At 30.6% G+C, this 17704-nt stretch overlaps 2 protein-coding genes across 3 annotated transcripts; both read right to left on the bottom strand.

Annotated features, from left to right (window-relative positions):
- Positions 1-217: 217 nt before the first annotated feature.
- On the bottom strand, positions 218-1697 carry LOC107644703 (ribonuclease 3). Of its 2 annotated transcripts, XM_016348631.3 has the most exons (3): positions 1530-1697; positions 953-1076; positions 218-861 (listed from the first exon to the last, which is right to left on the bottom strand). In XM_016348631.3, exons 2-3 carry the CDS (start codon positions 1073-1075, stop codon positions 421-423), a joined length of 564 nt encoding a protein of 187 aa, XP_016204117.1. In that variant the 5' UTR covers position 1076; positions 1530-1697; the 3' UTR covers positions 218-420. The 2 variants fall into 2 exon arrangements, with proteins under 2 accessions (XP_016204117.1, XP_016204116.1); XM_016348630.3 differs by having other exon boundaries at positions 953-1697.
- A 1665-nt stretch (positions 1698-3362) lies between these two features.
- On the bottom strand, positions 3363-10856 carry LOC107644701 (uncharacterized). The gene is made up of 5 exons (XM_016348629.3): positions 9771-10856; positions 4849-5310; positions 4675-4760; positions 4415-4506; positions 3363-3958 (listed from the first exon to the last, which is right to left on the bottom strand). The coding sequence occupies exons 1-5, from the start codon at positions 9864-9866 to the stop codon at positions 3651-3653; spliced, it is 1044 nt and encodes a 347-aa protein (XP_016204115.1). The 5' UTR covers positions 9867-10856; the 3' UTR covers positions 3363-3650.
- Between the last annotated feature and the right edge of the window lie 6848 nt (positions 10857-17704).

Below are 17704 nucleotides of genomic sequence, written 5' to 3'. Positions count from 1 at the left end.
AATTTTCTTCTTTTATTTTCCTTCTCTTTTAAGGAAATTATAAATTATAAATATGAAAAGGATTGAGAAATTTGGTACATAAATTTTTTTAAGTAAATTAACAAATTGCTAAATGATGTGATAACAACAAATGAAATAATAAAGGAATTTTAGATAATCAAAAAGGGAATAGAAAAAAAAAGAATACAAATCATCAGAAACGCCTAAAGAGCATAGATCAACTAAATACAAGTATATTTATTTATGGGGAATCAATATTGATCCCAATTTTTCACACTTAATAATAATAATAATATTTGAATTCAAACAAACATTACACAGATCAACTGAATACAAGCATATTTATTTATGAGGGAATCAATAATTGATCCCAATTTTTCACACATAATAATAATAATAATATTTGGATTCAAATAAACATTACACAGGTATTATAATGGAATTGGACTTTGTTTTGCATAAATTAACACCTGCAGATTTATTAATAGGACATGGAATAATTTCATCTAAGTCAGCATCAAAGCACATGCGAATCTCCCGCAATAACACATTACCCTTGTCATTGAAGCACAGAAGTTCGGGCTCAAATTGACGAGTGTTGGTCTTTTTTATTGCATTGACAATGGCAATGCGACTATAAGTTTTAGTTCTGTGGGGAATTATTCCAACCTTCTTCAATTCGCCATCAATGTCCAATTTACGTGTAATAGATACAGCCTCTTCAAAATATTTAGATTGAGCAAACCTTTCAGCGCTACACGATCCGTGTTTTTCCCATTGATCCGTCCAAAACTCCATATTCGATTTTCCTGGTTGTAGACTTGGCCAATCACGGTTTAAGACACCTTGCAATGTCGCTGTCTACGAGAATAAATCATAAAAATAATTAATAATTAATTTATTATGTAACAAGATAAATGAAAATAGATAAAAGTCTAATTAATTAACTCACCATCAATTCTTCTTCAAAATGATACTCCGGCTCTTCATCAGCACAATTTTCTGGCCAAGGAAGCGAGAAATTTGTAGGCCAAAGACCGTGTATTGTGAAATGCTGTGGGAGGTTTGTCATCATCCTTCCAGGTGCACGGATACGAGTAAAGGTTGTTGGCCAAACAAGGGCAAGTTTAAAATATTCATAAGAGGCATTCGTGAGATGAACCGAGGATGCAAGCAGGATAACGTGAAAAACAATGAAAAGTGAGTTCATATTGGAAGTTTAGAAAGTTTAGAGGGTTTTGGAGGGAAGGGAGCGAGTTGCAGAAAGCGATGGTTGTTCTCCTCCCTCCCTCCCTCCCTCTTATAAATCAGAAATGAGAATTGAATAGCCAAACAGCATATTTCATTGTACATCAATGATATATACTAAAGAAGAAATGCCGTAATGGCAACATGCATAAAGGAGAAAAGCTATTACTAGCAGTATGGGTCACTGAACTGGAAATCAAAACATGACATGTTTCAAAGCAAATTAAATTGCAATTCATAGTTTCGGAACCGAACCGGTTATCTAATCAGTCAGAACTCACCAGATCGGGGACCAGCTTCTGGTTGCGCCAAGGAAGCTAACGGCGAGACTCGAAGCAAGAAGTCGAAAACCACAACCAGCTGAGGAGAGAGGCGAGAAGCGACGAGAGAGAGAGAGAGAGAGAGCTGGGGGTGGTGTCGTTTTGGAAGTTGAGGTGAGAGTGATAGTCTGATAGAGGTGGGGATGGGCTCAGGAAAGACTAAGCTAGGCTTCTTTTATTTTTTTGAAAAAAAAACAACATCAAACAACTTCTTTTTGCCTTTGGGCTTGGGTTTTTCTAATTTTTTTTTTTATTTCGACCGGTCCGAATTTTTTAAATCTGTTCGGTTCATTGCTTTTTCTAAACCGGTCAGGTCTAATCGGTTTTTACCAATTCTCTTTTTTGTCCGGTTTATTACACTATCTGGACCGGTTTTGATAATTATGTTGCAATTTAATGTTGTTACCTTAAATGGATTTTTCAAATTTAATTCAATTCCATTGCATGTCTCCTTATGATAAATATTATTTTCATACTAGTATTTTTTTTAACAACTGTACATAGATTTTTTAATTTGTTAACTAAAAAATAATTTAAATAAGTGATTAATTTATAACAACCGTATTTTTATATAAATGTCAAAAATATTTAGTGTAAATAGTATTTTTCTAATTTAATAAAGTTTGTGACAAATGGTATGACAAAAAATTAGAATACTTCTCTGCATTTCCATTAGCATACATGGCATGTGTGTTGCAGTTATACCGGTTACCATTATTATTATCTTATTTAAAGAATTATTCCATATATATAATAGGTTAAGACATGGTCTTTTAATTATTGTATTTATATCTCTATATATAGAAGTTGTCATATGACATGTTCAGGCATTACAATTTGCTTCATCAATCATGATGGATTTTAGTTTATTTACTATTTTTATTATTATTACTATCAATAGTCAATATTCAATAATAATGAAGATAGCACATTTCACTTTACTCGGTGAAATTTTTTCATATCAGCCTATTCCAACAATTTGGTAAATTTACAGTATAAAAAATAATTGTTCACAGAAACTTAAGCTTGAAATGATTAAAAAAGATGTATATAAAGTTTCTGTAGCGTACTATATCACTGATGGAATATGGGAACTGGGAAGAGTATGTAAACTTTTCAACATGAAAAGTTGAAAAATAATTTTGATATTTATATGTGAGAATAATATTTATGGTAGGTTATGTGAAAGTTGGCCTTCTTGTGGAAGCGTTTAATTTATTCAACCAAATGCAGCATCAGAGTACTGACTACTGACATAGAATTTATTGTATTTCTAAATCTTATATCTAGTTGTATACAAGTAGGAGATCTCTTATTAAAGAGGAGTACATTGAAAATTTGCTAATAACCATGTATGCAAAATGATCTGCTAGAAGGGTATTTGATTTGTAGAGGTTGCCAATAAAATATTAATAGAGACCGAATTGAATATGAACTTATTTGAGAAATATAGAAACGGAGACTAGGAAATTATTTGAGAAATTAGAGTTTGCATAATTTTAAAATAATCAACAATGTTAGATAATCTTTTAATTGTCATGTCATTCTTTTTGTTAGTTAATTAAGTATTTTCTGTCAACAAAAATAACAGTATTTGACATTGATTATTTTTGTTAAACTTAATAATTTTTTTAAATTATTTTTCTCAACATTAGAATGTTTTGATTTTGAGTATCATTTTTGAAATTTATTCTTTAAAACTATATAAAGTCATTGGTTTCATCTAATGGTGTAAGAATTCATCAAATCCCGTTTTTCAGTCTCATCAAATTTGAGTCATGAAAATAAAAAGTAAGAAAAAAAAGACTAATGTACAAAACATTATCATAATTTAGTTATTACCTACAACTACAAACTGCTACCCTTTTCTTAAAAAATAGCAAAAGAAACTGAAATTGATTGGTAAAAAAATAAATAAATAAAAAAAACTACCCCCTTCTTTCTATCTCTCTGGTTAACTACAAAACTTTACATTTCTCAGAATTTGGACCCAAGGGAACTGAAATATTTTGTTATTATGCCGGAGTCAGAAGTTGAAAGCTAACCAAAAGGGTAGTTAATTTAGTTAATGAAGGGAATTTACTACAAGGTTGTTGGTGTAGGGTGTTGTGTGAAGAAGTTGAAGTCATGGTGATAAACATTGAGCTGTTTCAACCATGAATCTGCAGCACTGTACAGATATGATATCCTTTCATATTCACATGGCTCTGGATTCAGCCATAGATCTTCTTGCATCTTGTAGGTAGCTAGACCGAAAGGCGGCACAGAAATGCTGCCACCACCACTGCTTCCGTTCTTGTTCTTGCATTTGTTTCCTTCAGTGCTTCCCCAACCACACCACCAATATATGTCTTTCTCTGTGTCAATGTTGTCACTTTCTGTTTCACAATCTGCAGACACATGTAAGAAATTGTGTTAAGATTTTGGCGAGGATTCGATCATGCCTGGTTTCGCAACAATTGCGTAGGAGCGAGTCTCCATTTTGGTTCTTGAAATTGTGTACATGCTTTACTTTAGCGTATGAAATTAAGAAAGTAATTATTTGGTTCCTGGAAATGTATAGCGTGATTCAATTTTAGGAATTAAATTGTTAATTTTTCTAAATGAAAGATTTTTGAAGTGAAAAGTCATGTAAGTACACAACTCTAAGGACCAAAATGAACATTCACTCAATTATGTAAATCAAACTAAATAACTTTGTCACTCTTGATCCAAAACAATGCATGGACACAATAAACGTGTCTAGTATCATAATTTTCATTTGTGTAAAAAGTTCCTCGATTCTTCCTATTTCGCAGTTAAGAAAACATGAAAAATGCAATCTACCACCTATTCCTAAGTGTTACCTTGAAAAGATGAGGACAATGTGTGATAAGTGAGGAAGCATGCTTCTAAGTCCTTGTCATTTTTTCGACTCGGAATGGTGTAAATCGGGTACCTATTCAACATAGATTTAACTTCTTATTGAAAATAATAGTGTTAAAAAAGACAATGTAGAAATCACAACTATAAAAATCATTATAATTTACAAACAGAGCATTTTTTTTCTTATCGACACTAAGAAATAAAATGGCCTGATGGGAAAATCACAATGAATGATGCTAACCATGAAACCGCCATCCAACTTGCCGGGGAAAGCTCAACACTTTTGAATGTCATTAGTGCCGGATGGGTTCTAGCTAACTCGGGAATCTGAAACAAGAAACAATCACAAGTTATGCATTGTGTAATGTACCTACAAATCTTATCTATCTATCTTCACTTGAGAACATAAGGCTACCTTCTCCATGAGCGGAACCCTTGCATAAGGCGAAGCCATCTCCGTGTATTGCAAGTAAAGGTAGCCAAGCTTGTCCCTTGTCGGCCACGAGCCGTCGTGGTCAGAGCTCGAATCCTCGGAAACAGCATCCCATGCTTTGCTGGAATTGTTACTTAAGGATCTAGATAGGTTATCGCTGCCGCTATCATCGCTCCACGAATCGCTTTCGAACTCAACTCCTTCGCTGTCCTCTCTTCTAGTCCTAGAGGCCTGGACAGACTTGTTGGTGTAGATTTGGATGGCGGAAAGGTACGGAACATAATACTGAATTACAGTGTCGCCGCTCTCCAACATCACGGGAGCACTAGCACCATATGCACTCCATTCATAGTAGCAATCCCAGAGATCCTTCAAAGTGAAGTATTCAATTGAATCCTTATTACCATGAGGTTGCCACAGGCTATTTAGATCACTCAAGCAACTCTGCCAAAACCGTCATAAAAGCAAAAAAAGGTTTAATGCAACGGTTGAAATCCGCCGTTAAAACAAAACAGTTGTAAAGAAATGAGAAAAAAGCTACGAGTCAAGATTACTAAATTCAAAATCTTATCCATTATATAAGCATGCGATAGTAATCAACTACCAACTAATTCTTAACTAACTACTAATTACAATAATTGTCTCTAATAGCAACAGACCATATATCTTTATAAGTTTGAATTGTAAATTTCAATTAGAAGAGGAAAATGAGTCACATTCAATCTAATCACACAAGGACCAACAATAGGGATAAAAAATGTGAAGAGTATATAAGATAAACAAAACTCGAAATTTTATATAATCAAAAGAATAAATTAAACATGGAAAACATAAAACCTACACTACAATTTGAATAGTAAAATCATCTAATTTAATAGAAATTTTCAGAATCAATTAATCTATTCAAAATTGTAATATCAAAAAAAGTTTTGACTACCATTAAGGGCATCACCCCTTTAGAACTCTACAACATTTGGGTCAAATATTGCAAAATGGGTTTACTAAGAATAGATTCATAAAATGCAAGGGAAAAAAAAAACACATTTTTACTCCATTATGTTGCCATTAAAGTCATAATCAAATATATGCAATTACAATTACACTCATTATTGGTCCACTTTTCATTGGCCAGTAACATTGACCAAATTCTCAACATTACAATTTTACCACCTAGAACTAGAAACAAATCAAGTGGGAAAACCCAGTGGGGACAATTTTTATTCTTATCAAAGTAACAGGTTGCAACAAAACTTGAAAGATGTCAATACTAGCCTACTAGGACTAGGAACATAACATTACTGTGTATTGGTCCCCCCCATTGAAATTTGGAGCCCACATATGTAAATCAGATATGCTAGTCATTTGACACATGGGGTAAGGTGGATCCACAACAAACACGTGGCAATTATCCTTAGACCACATTTTAGGTTTATGTTTTATTTATTTATTTTACTTTTTTTGGTTGACAGAGGTTTATCTTTAAAATTAGGCATTTTTTCTCCAATAAGAAGCTTTGTTTCCGCTCCAAATCAAAATCAAGTGTAAACAGAATTAATCACTTTTGACTTATTACAACTACTTATCTTTTAATTGTTTTTTGTTAAAAAAATACAAATACTGGTGCCTTTATTGAAAAGGACCAGAGAAAAAAAAATCCTTGTTTCTTTAATTATTTATAGACTATCTACAAAAATAGAAAAGAAAAATACTTATGGTAACTGAAATTAAATGTAAATCCTAGAAACAAAACATCAGATCATAGCTGTCCTCCCAACCCCTCTCTTTGTTTTTTTACTTTTTTGGAAGGAAAAATAATTAAAAAAATGATGACACCCATTAAGTTGGTCATTACCATACTTCGGAAAACATGAGGAGAATATTCAGTATATAATTTCATTCAATAAAAAAAATAAACAAAATGGAATTTCTATTATTTTTGTTTTTAATTTTATCTGTATATTAGGGAGATTCGTCGCACATTTCCTTATGTAGGATATAAACTTGAAATATGCTTTCTGGTTTCTATTAATAAAATGAAATAAAAATTAAAATATGCCACATGGGAAAGATATTTTTCCCAAGGGAATCCAAGGGAATATTCCCATCTTAAGACACTGTTTGGCCCACTCAGCCACTCGGACTAATCATTAATTTGAGTTTTGTTATATTAAAAGTGTTAATATAGTCTATATAACAGTTTTGCCCCCACCATTCACAATGCACAAGGGTGAAAAAGGAAGAGGACAAGCACAATAATTAAGTAAATTAAATTGTTATTTTATAATAAATTTAAAAATTCTACTAATAAATGTATTTTTATAATCTATAAAGTACATTGAAAATTTCAACTATCTAACTTTTCTAATAAAATTTTTATGTTAAGAATTTCAATAAAAATTTATAAGATATTTTTTTATCTAAATCCTAAATTTAAAAATAAAAAATTAATCTATTTAGTTATTAGTTATATATATACAGAACCTCAAAAAAAGAACTACTGCTAGTACTAGACCTTAGGGCATGTTTGGTACTTTGGTTTAATAATGTTTCTGTTTATGGAATTTTTGAAAAACCAAGAAAAAAAAAGGGTAAAAACAGGATACAATTTTTTTTTTGTTTATTTATAAAAAACAAACAAGCACTTTTAAGTGTTTTTCATGACTCCAAGTTTAATTTTATATTATCTACTATTATTTATATGAATAGTATAAAAAAATTATAAATTTAAATTATTTCACGAAGATTTAAGTTTATAGTTAAATTAAATCATGGTCAAATGCATTAATTTTTTAATTTGACTAAAAATATTAATTTTCTTTCTCATTTGGAAATTAGGAGAACTAGAAAGTGAAAATAAAAACTTCATACATAACACTAATTTAGAAGTTAAAACCACCTGGAAAAAAGATCATAAAGTGCTTGAAAATCTATAAAATAGAGATTAAATTGCAAATGAAACAGATCATGAAACCTGACCCACCTTTAATTAAATTGCAAATGAAACAGATCATGAAACCTGACCCACCTTTACATTTTCTAATCCAGTTTAATTTCCGCAGGTTAGTATATTAGGTGCTTATTATAAATTATAAATTATAAATAACTGGATTAGGCATAAAGATTCTAGCTACCAAACGATGAAGAAGAATTCATATATGTTTCATAATAATGAAAAATAATTACATAATAATAAAAAATGAAAGAGTGTATATCTATGTCTATATTTTTGGAATGCCAGTATATATACTTATATATAATATAATTTCAATATATGTTTCATATCCACACATTTATTAACAAATACCTTCAATAACATAGACACAATCATTAATGCCCGAATTATAATTATTTTTCTATTTATTGGGTCATATATACATCTTGATAAAATAAAATACACTAAACAAACAAATGCGACTAAACATCTTAATATATCATTAACAAAAAAAAAAAGAAAAAAAAAAGGCTCAATACTCAATAGGCACTTTGGAGTTTGGACCACAGTATATATAAAGTGAATCATATCTTCTTTAGCTTTTTTTTAAGGATATATGCGGTATACACAGCATTAATTGCATAAATTTAAATCAATATTTCATTCTAATATTATTAAAATATATTTTTTACTAAAATAAAAAGGAGATATGTATTTGACTTTGTTTCATAATTATTACAGAAAATAAGGAATATTATCAGACTGAATTTATTATTAAAAAATCAGTGTATATTACTTTAGTTTTAAAAAAAATATTAATTATACACTAAAATTAATTACAAAAATTAATTATTATATATTTATATATAAATATATATATTATTTAATTTATTTTTAATATATATTTTATATTTTAATATATATTTTATATTAATATCTAATTTTAATAACTGATTGTCTGATTTTAGTGTATACATAACATACTCGTATTTTCTCGTATTTTTACAAAATAGAAACGCTAATATAATATCGTACAGCGTTGATAGAAGAGTAATTTACTATATAATTAAGATATGAATTGAAAACGTTTCATAATGAAAAATATTAAACAAAACACCTTCCTAAAACTAACAATAATATGCAAATAGCAAGCCCATAAAAACAATCACAAGATTCTAGAGGATAAGAACGACACAAAATATTTTATATAATCAATTAAGTAAATTTTTATTCCTTTAAAATTCTCATTAAAGTTATGAGTGTGGAAAAAATATTTATTATCAACAAAATCAAATTTAATTTTTATATTTTGTTCAAAAAATTTTATATAAACATTTAATTATAAATTTATAATTTAAGAAAAAATCTAAATAAATAAATATATAAATTTAATTCAGGAATCGTATAAAAATATTTATTCTATTAGTACATTAGAATTAAATTCATAATTACAGAAACATATAAAACTGTTTTATGATTAAATCACATAAAAATTAAATCCTGAAAACAATGCTTTGATTTGACACGCTAACTATTTGAAATCACAACCGAAATTTAAAGGCCGAACAAAAATAAATATCCAAAAATCTTCTCAATAGAATACAAAGCTAGAAAATTGATAAAAATCACATGCATTTATTTTTATAAAATTATTATTAATTAAAAATTATTAGATAATTTAATATATTTAATTCAATTATTATGTAATAATTTTATATAAAAAAATTACATATAAATATTCAAAAATTAAATTATGTTTTTTATGATGAAAATTGAAAAGAAAAGAAAAAAAAAAAAAAAGACACACACAAACACAATTTCCGGTGAATTGAAGAGAGTGGAAACAGAGCAGGATCAGAGAAAGAAACGACTTGCAGTTTTTCTGACACCCATAATCAAAACTTTTTTGTCATTAAAAAAAAACGAGAATTACAATTTTATAAATAAAATAAACAAAAATAAAAAAGGGTACCTGAGGAAGAGTGTGTGAAGGAACGAAGGGAGTGACACATTGAAGAAAGCGTTCCACGTTCGACGGTGGAGAACTTCCTGAAAAACACGAAGACATTCTCTCCGATCACGCACAATTTTCCCGGGAAAGTGTCAGAAACTCTGAAAAGATTCAATTTTTGTGTGAATGAGCAAATGGGTATTTCAATTTTTTTTCTCTTTTTTTTTTTTTTTGGGTGTGAGAGGTTTTGGATATATAGATAGGAATTGGGGAATGAAGCTCTCAAGTCTCACACATGGTTATGCAGAGTTGTGTTGTGTGTGTCATGTAATTAAGGTCCTTTTTGGTAATTTTGCCTCACCAACTTTCCTTCTTAGCTCGCCTTTCATCAAAGGAAGCCTCAATCAACCTTGTTATATATAGAGAGAAATTTCTTTATTCTTTCAAATTTGTCAAGACAAAAAAAATATCACTTTCCTTATAAGAAGAGATTTGCATTATTGCACCATTCTCACTACTAAACGTTGACATAAATTAAATTTTTTTAAGGAAAAAAAAAAGGAGGATATAATTAAATGTGATGATGTATTGAGGAAGTAGTAGTAATTGCAATGGATAGGGAGGAGAAGAAAATAAGGAGAAGAAAATAAGGAACCAAAGTAAGAAGAGAGAGAAATAGGACTAATTATAGCAAAAGACAAATTGCACCCCCACTAAAAAAATGTTACCTCTACTATAAATGTTTACTTAAACCAAAATGATAATAACAACAATAATAATAATAGTGTCTTCTTCTGGGTTTTATTTTGGTTCAATGCCCTCCAATTTATTAAAGGTTGAAGATTGAAGACCCCAATTGAAAAATATAAGGAGGAGGAGGGTAATAAAGAGTGTGTGTAAGTGTGTAACGTTTTGAAGTTGTTGTATGTTTTATTTTTTGGATGAAAAAAAGAGAGAGAATGAAGGGGTAAGTTAATTGTTTTATTAATTGTAGGCACAAAAGAAACGTTTTTTGGGGACTTTTTTTTTCTAGAGAGTGATTGTGAGAAAGAAGAAGAAGAAGAAGGAGAAGAAAGGTAGTAGTGAAGCTATGCGGTGGAGAGAGATAGAGAGAGAGAACGCTTCGCCGCGTGTGAAGTGAGGTTTTAACTTTTAAGTGTTGTGTTGTAGTGAGTGTGGGTACCTGCTTTGTTTTGTTGTGTTTGGGGATGATGGTCCTTATCCCTACTCCCTACTTTATTTTGTTCTTTTCTTCTTCTAATTTTTGAATCATATATTTTCTCTTTTCATTTTTTCCATTTTAAATGATAAACAAGTGATTTTCTTTTTTATTGAGAAAATATATTTTTTTATGTCTAATATTTGCAATTTTTTTTTTAAATTGTAACGTTTAGTTATATTTAATTTTATTTTTAATATTTTTTATTTATGTTAAAATTATTCTAGATATTAATTTTATATAAAATTTTAGAAATAAAATTAAAAAAATTTTAAAAATAATTTTAATATAAATAAAAAACGTTATGGTTTGGAAAAAAAATGGTGTGGATTTGGGTTGTAACATGAAACACGTGTTAATATGTAGCGGGACAAAATGTTTTATTTTAACCGAATAAATGTTTAATTTAATTTCTAAAATTTTAAATGTAAGGGTCGTTTTCTAAATGTCACTTTGGTTGGTCCCATTGTTTTATATGAGAATAGCTATATGAAATTAATTTTTAATTAGTTACTTTTTTATTATAAAATTATTTTTTTAATTTAGAATTTAAAATTAAGATTTAAAATTTATAAATTAAAGTCTACAATTTAGTGTTTAAAATTTTAGATAAAATAATAATTTTAAAGTCTAAAGTTTAGGGCAAATGATTTTGGTGGAAAATGTTTGTGAGTTCTCATACTAATTAGCAATAATTGCGACTAAATCTAAGTTTAATTTGATTTAATTGAGTGAAAAATGAGTTCCATGAGATCAGTTTTCTTTTATTAAACACAACAATAAAATAACTTCAGTTTGATGTTATAGTTGGGACTCAACTATTCAAATCACGTCGTTTAATATCTTTTTTAACGTTAAAATGTATATAATGTCGTTTTAATATATATAACGTGATAAATTTTGAGATACGGGACTAACAGTATTAAATTTTGATGATAGAAAATATACAAAAAAATTATATTAATACATTTTTTGAATCCAAAAAATTAAATTATAGCAATTAAAAAATTAGAGGCTAATCTCAAAAATTAGAATTGGACTAAACTCAAGATTCACCACTTATCCAAAAACCAAATTGATTTCAAATCTGAAAGAGAAGTAAATTAGTTGGCATCTAAATTTTATTAATCAATTTGAGTATTTTGTTGTTGTTATGTTGTTGTTGTTATATTTTATTTTAGAGGAGTGCTACATATACAAGTCATTTTTGTTTACAAGTCTTACAAGCTGAGCCTAATACGCGCGTTACGGAAGAAGATGTTGGGCCTAACATGCGCGTTACAGAAGAAGAAGAAGAATAAGAAGAAGAAGAAGAAGAAGCGTGAATATAAATGACTTGTATGATTTGTATGGAAAAACGTTCTCTCTTTGCCTTCGATCTCCTTCTATTTTTTTCGATTTTCATGGTTTCTGAAATCAAGCTTTGAAATTGTTTTGAAGATGATGGAACTTCAGAAATATACCCGAACGATTACAAAAATACACCCAAACAATTATAGAAATACATCCAAAGGATTACAGAAATACACCCAAACAATTACAGAAATAAACCAAACAATTACAGAAATACACCCAAAGGATTACAGAAATACACTCAAAGGATTTAAGAAATACACCCAAAGGATTTAAGAAATACACCCAATATAGGGAGAGACAGTATATTTCTTCTTGAAATCAATACACCCAAAGAATTATAGAAATACACCCAAAGGATTACAAAAATACACCCAAAGAATTTAAGAAATACACCCAAAATTCGTTGAAGTACACCTTATGCATAATTCAGAACTCTTTCTCTTTTTCCTCCTCATCTTCTGCTGCTACTTCTTCTTCTTCAAAAACGATTTCAGAGCTTGATGTCAAAAAACAATGGAAACCGAGAATAACGAAGAAAGAAAACAAAGAGAAAAGCACGTAAATGAAGAAGAAGAATAAGAAGAGGAAGAAGAACGTGTAGCAAGAAGAAGAAGAAGGAGAAATAGAAGGCAAGAAACGTACCTTGAATAATGTTTCTTCGTTTTTTCTGGTGATTTTGATGAAGGAGAAAGAGAAAACGAAAAGATGAGAAGAAATTTCAATAAAAAAAAGGGAGGAAGAGAAGAAAAAGAGACACAGAGGAGGAAAAGGAAGAGGAAGCACGGAGAAAGAAGAAGAAGAAAAAGAGGCACAAAAAAAAACGTGAAACAGCATGTTTATAAATGACTTGTATGGAAAATCACTTGTACGTGGAGAATTACTCTTTATTTTTACCATTGTCAAATGTAGGGATAGATCCAAAAATGTTATTATGGGGTCAATAACACATATAATATTAAAAATTATATAAAAAATTATATAATATAAGATATATTACAAAAAATATACCGATAAAAAATATATTTTAAAATACAAAAAATATGTGTGTACTTTTTACTAACGAAATGGTTAATTCTTCATATCATAAAATTTATCGATAATAGAATTTGCGTCAAATTTTTCAGTAATTTTCTTTTCAATATAACTAAAAGACAATTAGCAAGAAATTCATCTTTTATTTTGTTTTTGAGTTATTTTCACAATATTCATAGTTAAAAAAGATCTCTTAGTTGTAGCAGTTGAAACAAAAAAAATTAATATCGAATGAATTAAAAAAGACAATCACAAAAAGAAAAAGAATTTATTTTATGAGATTTAAAAATTTTTATTTAATTAAAAGATATTAGTAATAATATATTTTTTAAATTTTTTAATATTATTACTTACTTTTTAAATATTAAAAATTATTAATATTTAAATTAAACTGAATTTTTATTTATATTAAACTAAATATTAAATAATTTTTTTAAAATTAAATTATACATAATAACTTATTACTATTAATTTTTTAAAAAAAAAGTTGAGGAGACCGAGGCCTCTATTCACTCCCTTTTATGTCAAATGTTTCAAACGATCTCTCCATAGATAGAGGTAGGGATGTCAAAGGGGCGGGGGCAGGGGCGGGGGATGCCTTCCTGCTCTCCATCCTCGCCCTCAGATTTGCTCTCCATCCCCGTCTCCATTCTCCGCCGTGGGGGAATATTGCTCCCCATCTCCATTCTTCACGGGCTCCATTTCCCGCGGAGACTCCATTATTCATCTACATAATAGTTCTAACTAATTATTAATTTCCATATGAATAGAGCTGCAAGTATTTATCTTATACAAAAACTGCAAGATTTTATACAAAAAGTCTAAATGACACGATGGTGACTTCTTTCGAAATGACGCAATGGGGGGACGCAATGACGAGCCAAAGGACAAAACAGTGGACGAGGTGGGAGACGCGGCAACAGAGAGAGGAGAATGGACATAACGGCAGAGTTACGAAAAGGAACGCCGCAAATAAAAATTACGACGCGGTAAGAGTAATAGCACGGTGAGGTGTGACGATGCGGTGAGAATGGTGGCGAGGGGGTGGTTGCAGAGAGGTTGGATGGAGTATGGACAGTGTTAGGGATCTCTGAATTAAAGAAGGGTTATGCAAATAAAGATTAGGAGTTTTGGGTTTCTATATATATGTGTGTGAGAAATGACTAAAAAATATATATGAGAAATAAACTATTAAAAATAATTCAGAGAATTCATAAATTTTGGGGAATAGTGGGGACGGGCGGGGATCCCCGCTCGGATCCCCGCACCTGTTTCGGGAGAATTTTGTCCTTCATCCTCATTTCCGCAGAAAAAATTTTTCACAATCGGATCTTCATTCGGGACAGTCCCCACAGATATCCCCGCATCTCGAGAAATTTTGTCATCCCTAGATAGAGGGTGTAGAACCTATGCACAATTACTCAAGAGGGGGGGTGAATTGAGTATTGCAACAACAATAAATCTTTTTGCGAAAGTTAAAGACAATATACAAAAGTGTTATTGTACTAGTATTTTTCCAAGAGCTTAACTCAATTGCTAAGCATTTATAAGGAGCTTTTACTTTCCAATAGACACCAACTCAAATAAATTGATCAAGCTTTTCACCAATCGGACTTAAGCTATTTCTTAAGTACTTACGAAGCTACTTTTCAATCACAATTTATTTGCTCAAAGGTAAAAGACAATAATATAGAAGAGATGAGTTTGGAGAGATGCAAACGCTATTTAGAGTGGTTCGGCACAATCCTTGTCCTACGTCCACTTTCTTTCTCAATCGCTATTGAGAAGTTCCACTATTGCCAAGCTTCAAGGTGCTCGCGCAAAACCTTTTACAATCCGAGTCCTTAGTTTCTAACACCTCACGGTATATGATCACCACTCGTATACTAACCCACTCCACTTAGAGACTCCTTCTCTAAGATTTGCCTTGAGTACTTAGTATACTTCTTTGGTATCCTCACCGACTATAGTGTTTATAACTCTTGACTCAACCTTGGAGATCACACTCCAATTTACAAAGTGTTACAAGAAAACAATTCTCAAAGAATTGTTGAGATGAAATGAGTACTCTCTAGAAGAGTGTATGATTACAAGTTTAGCACTATTGAACCAATTGATATTGCTCTCTCAAATTGTGTATTATAACACCTTAAAAATGTGTAGAATGAAAGAATATGAACAAGATAGTTTGCAAATACTCACATATCTGAAATAAGGCTTCAATCCATCTATTTATAGACTCCCCAAACCTTAGAAACGTTTGGGAGTTAATGGGATGAAGCCGTTTTGATAAAACTAGCCGTTTTTTATATTTTTGAATCATTTGAATCGATGCATAACACTTTGCATCGATGCAAATGTGTCTTTGAAGCTGAAATTTGAATTTTCAGCTAGGTTGCATCGATGCAAACATCTTTGCATCGATGCAACAAGTCGTTGCATGTTTTGCATCGATGCAAGATGAGTGTGCATCGATGCAAACCTTAAAGAATGGCTTAAAATCACTTCAAAATGCTTAGGATTGATCTCAAACTTGTTGGAGTCAATTCCTATGCTTTTGTACCTTTGAAAACAAGTTTTTAAACCATTTGGCTAGCATCGAATTGCAAGATGTGCATCAAAACATTTTGTGAGTGTGTGTTGAGAGATTTAGCAATTGGTTCTTAACAAGAAGTTACTTAAGTCCTAAGACACTATACTTGTCTTCAAATGTTGTGGACTTGAGTTTCTTGTTGTTGTTGTGTTGCTTTCAACTCTTCATTCCTCAACGTTGAATGTTGGTTGATCTTTCAACATGCTTGTTCATTCAAGTTGTTTGTTGGTTTGTCTTTCATGTCTTTTGTTGGTTTGTCATTCATCAAAACCTACGAATACAAACTTCGCATACAAGCAACATGATTTACAATTTCCCCCTTTTTGATAATGACAAACCAATTTTGAGGATATGCATTTATAAATGATTTTGAAAGCAACAATAATGCACTTTGTTTTATAGAAAACTTTGGAGAAGACTTCTTTCAAAAATTTTGCAGGAGTTCCCCCTAAATATGTGCATTTGTTCCCTTAAAGGGCGTTTATCAAAGAAAACGATTTAGATATCAAAGTTTTTGCTTAGCAGAAGTCTTTTTGAAATCATTGTTTCGCAAACTTATTTCTTCTTTTCAAATCCTCAATCTTCTTCTTTTTCAAGAGTTCAAAATTTCAAATATCCTCAAACTTCTCTTCCCCCTTTTGACATTATCAAAAAGAAAGGAGTTTGAAATGTGTCATAGAAGCATGCATAAAACAATGAAAATAGATATTCCCCCTTTCAAAAAGAATTTGATTTCCTCTTTTTATATATAAAACAAGCATGCATAATTCCCCCTAAATAAGTGAAATATATTAAAGCATGCACATTAACTTAAAAATAGGGGTACCAAGCCTATTTTGAGTTATTCACCAAATAAGCATACAAGCATTAATCATTAAACAAAATTATGAAGAGCATATCAAAATATTAAAACCATAATAGAAATCCTTAGCTTACTAGGAGTTAGTTTAACAATTCATATAATCAAATAAACATAAAGCAATAAAAAGTGACTTGATGAAGAGGAGACAATCAATCTTGGTCTTCATCATCATCAGTGTCCTCTTCATATGGTAGGTGGATCCCGAAATGCTCATATAAGTCATCAATACGACGATCCAAGCGACCCGTGCGACGATCTACACGAGACACACGACGATTAAGTGCTTCAAGTTGCCTACCATGCTCTACGTCAATCCTTTGGATGTTTTGGTTGATGGATTGTAATTCTCTCATTATATCAACCAAGGAGGGTGGTTCTTGAGCTTGAGGTGCTTGTGGAGGAGCTTCCTCTTGAGGACCTTGTTCATCAACATTTCTTCTTCCCATTTTGTTGAGAATATGAGTGTTGATACAAGATTGAGGAGGTACTTCCTTGGTAATTTCATTTGATACATCAATACCAACATAATCAAAGACTTTAGACCATAGGCAAAGGAATCCTAATCCACCATTCCTATCCTTCATCTTGAGCCTAACCATATGTTGTATTATAAAGTATGGCCAATTAATCTTAATTCCATTCATCATAGCCCACATGACAATCAAATCTTCATCATTTACATTCGCATGCCCGGATATTCTAGGTTGCAATACATAGGTGACTAGATATAACAAAGTTCTATGTTCCGCACTCATTGAATTGCAACTAATTTTGGAATGAGCTCCCTGTACAAGATTGAACAAATGCATGGCATTGTCCTTTGAATAACCCCATTCATCAATTGGGGTTTTACCACCTTGAAACAAGTCACCTTGATTTGGCAGCTCCCAAAT

Source organism: Arachis ipaensis, chromosome B5, assembly GCF_059453495.1.
Source record: "Arachis ipaensis isolate K30076 ecotype BB chromosome B5, ASM5945349v1, whole genome shotgun sequence".
NCBI lineage: Eukaryota > Viridiplantae > Streptophyta > Magnoliopsida > Fabales > Fabaceae > Arachis > Arachis ipaensis.
Note: the sequence above shows the minus strand (reverse complement) of the source record. Positions and strands in the feature narration are given on the sequence as shown.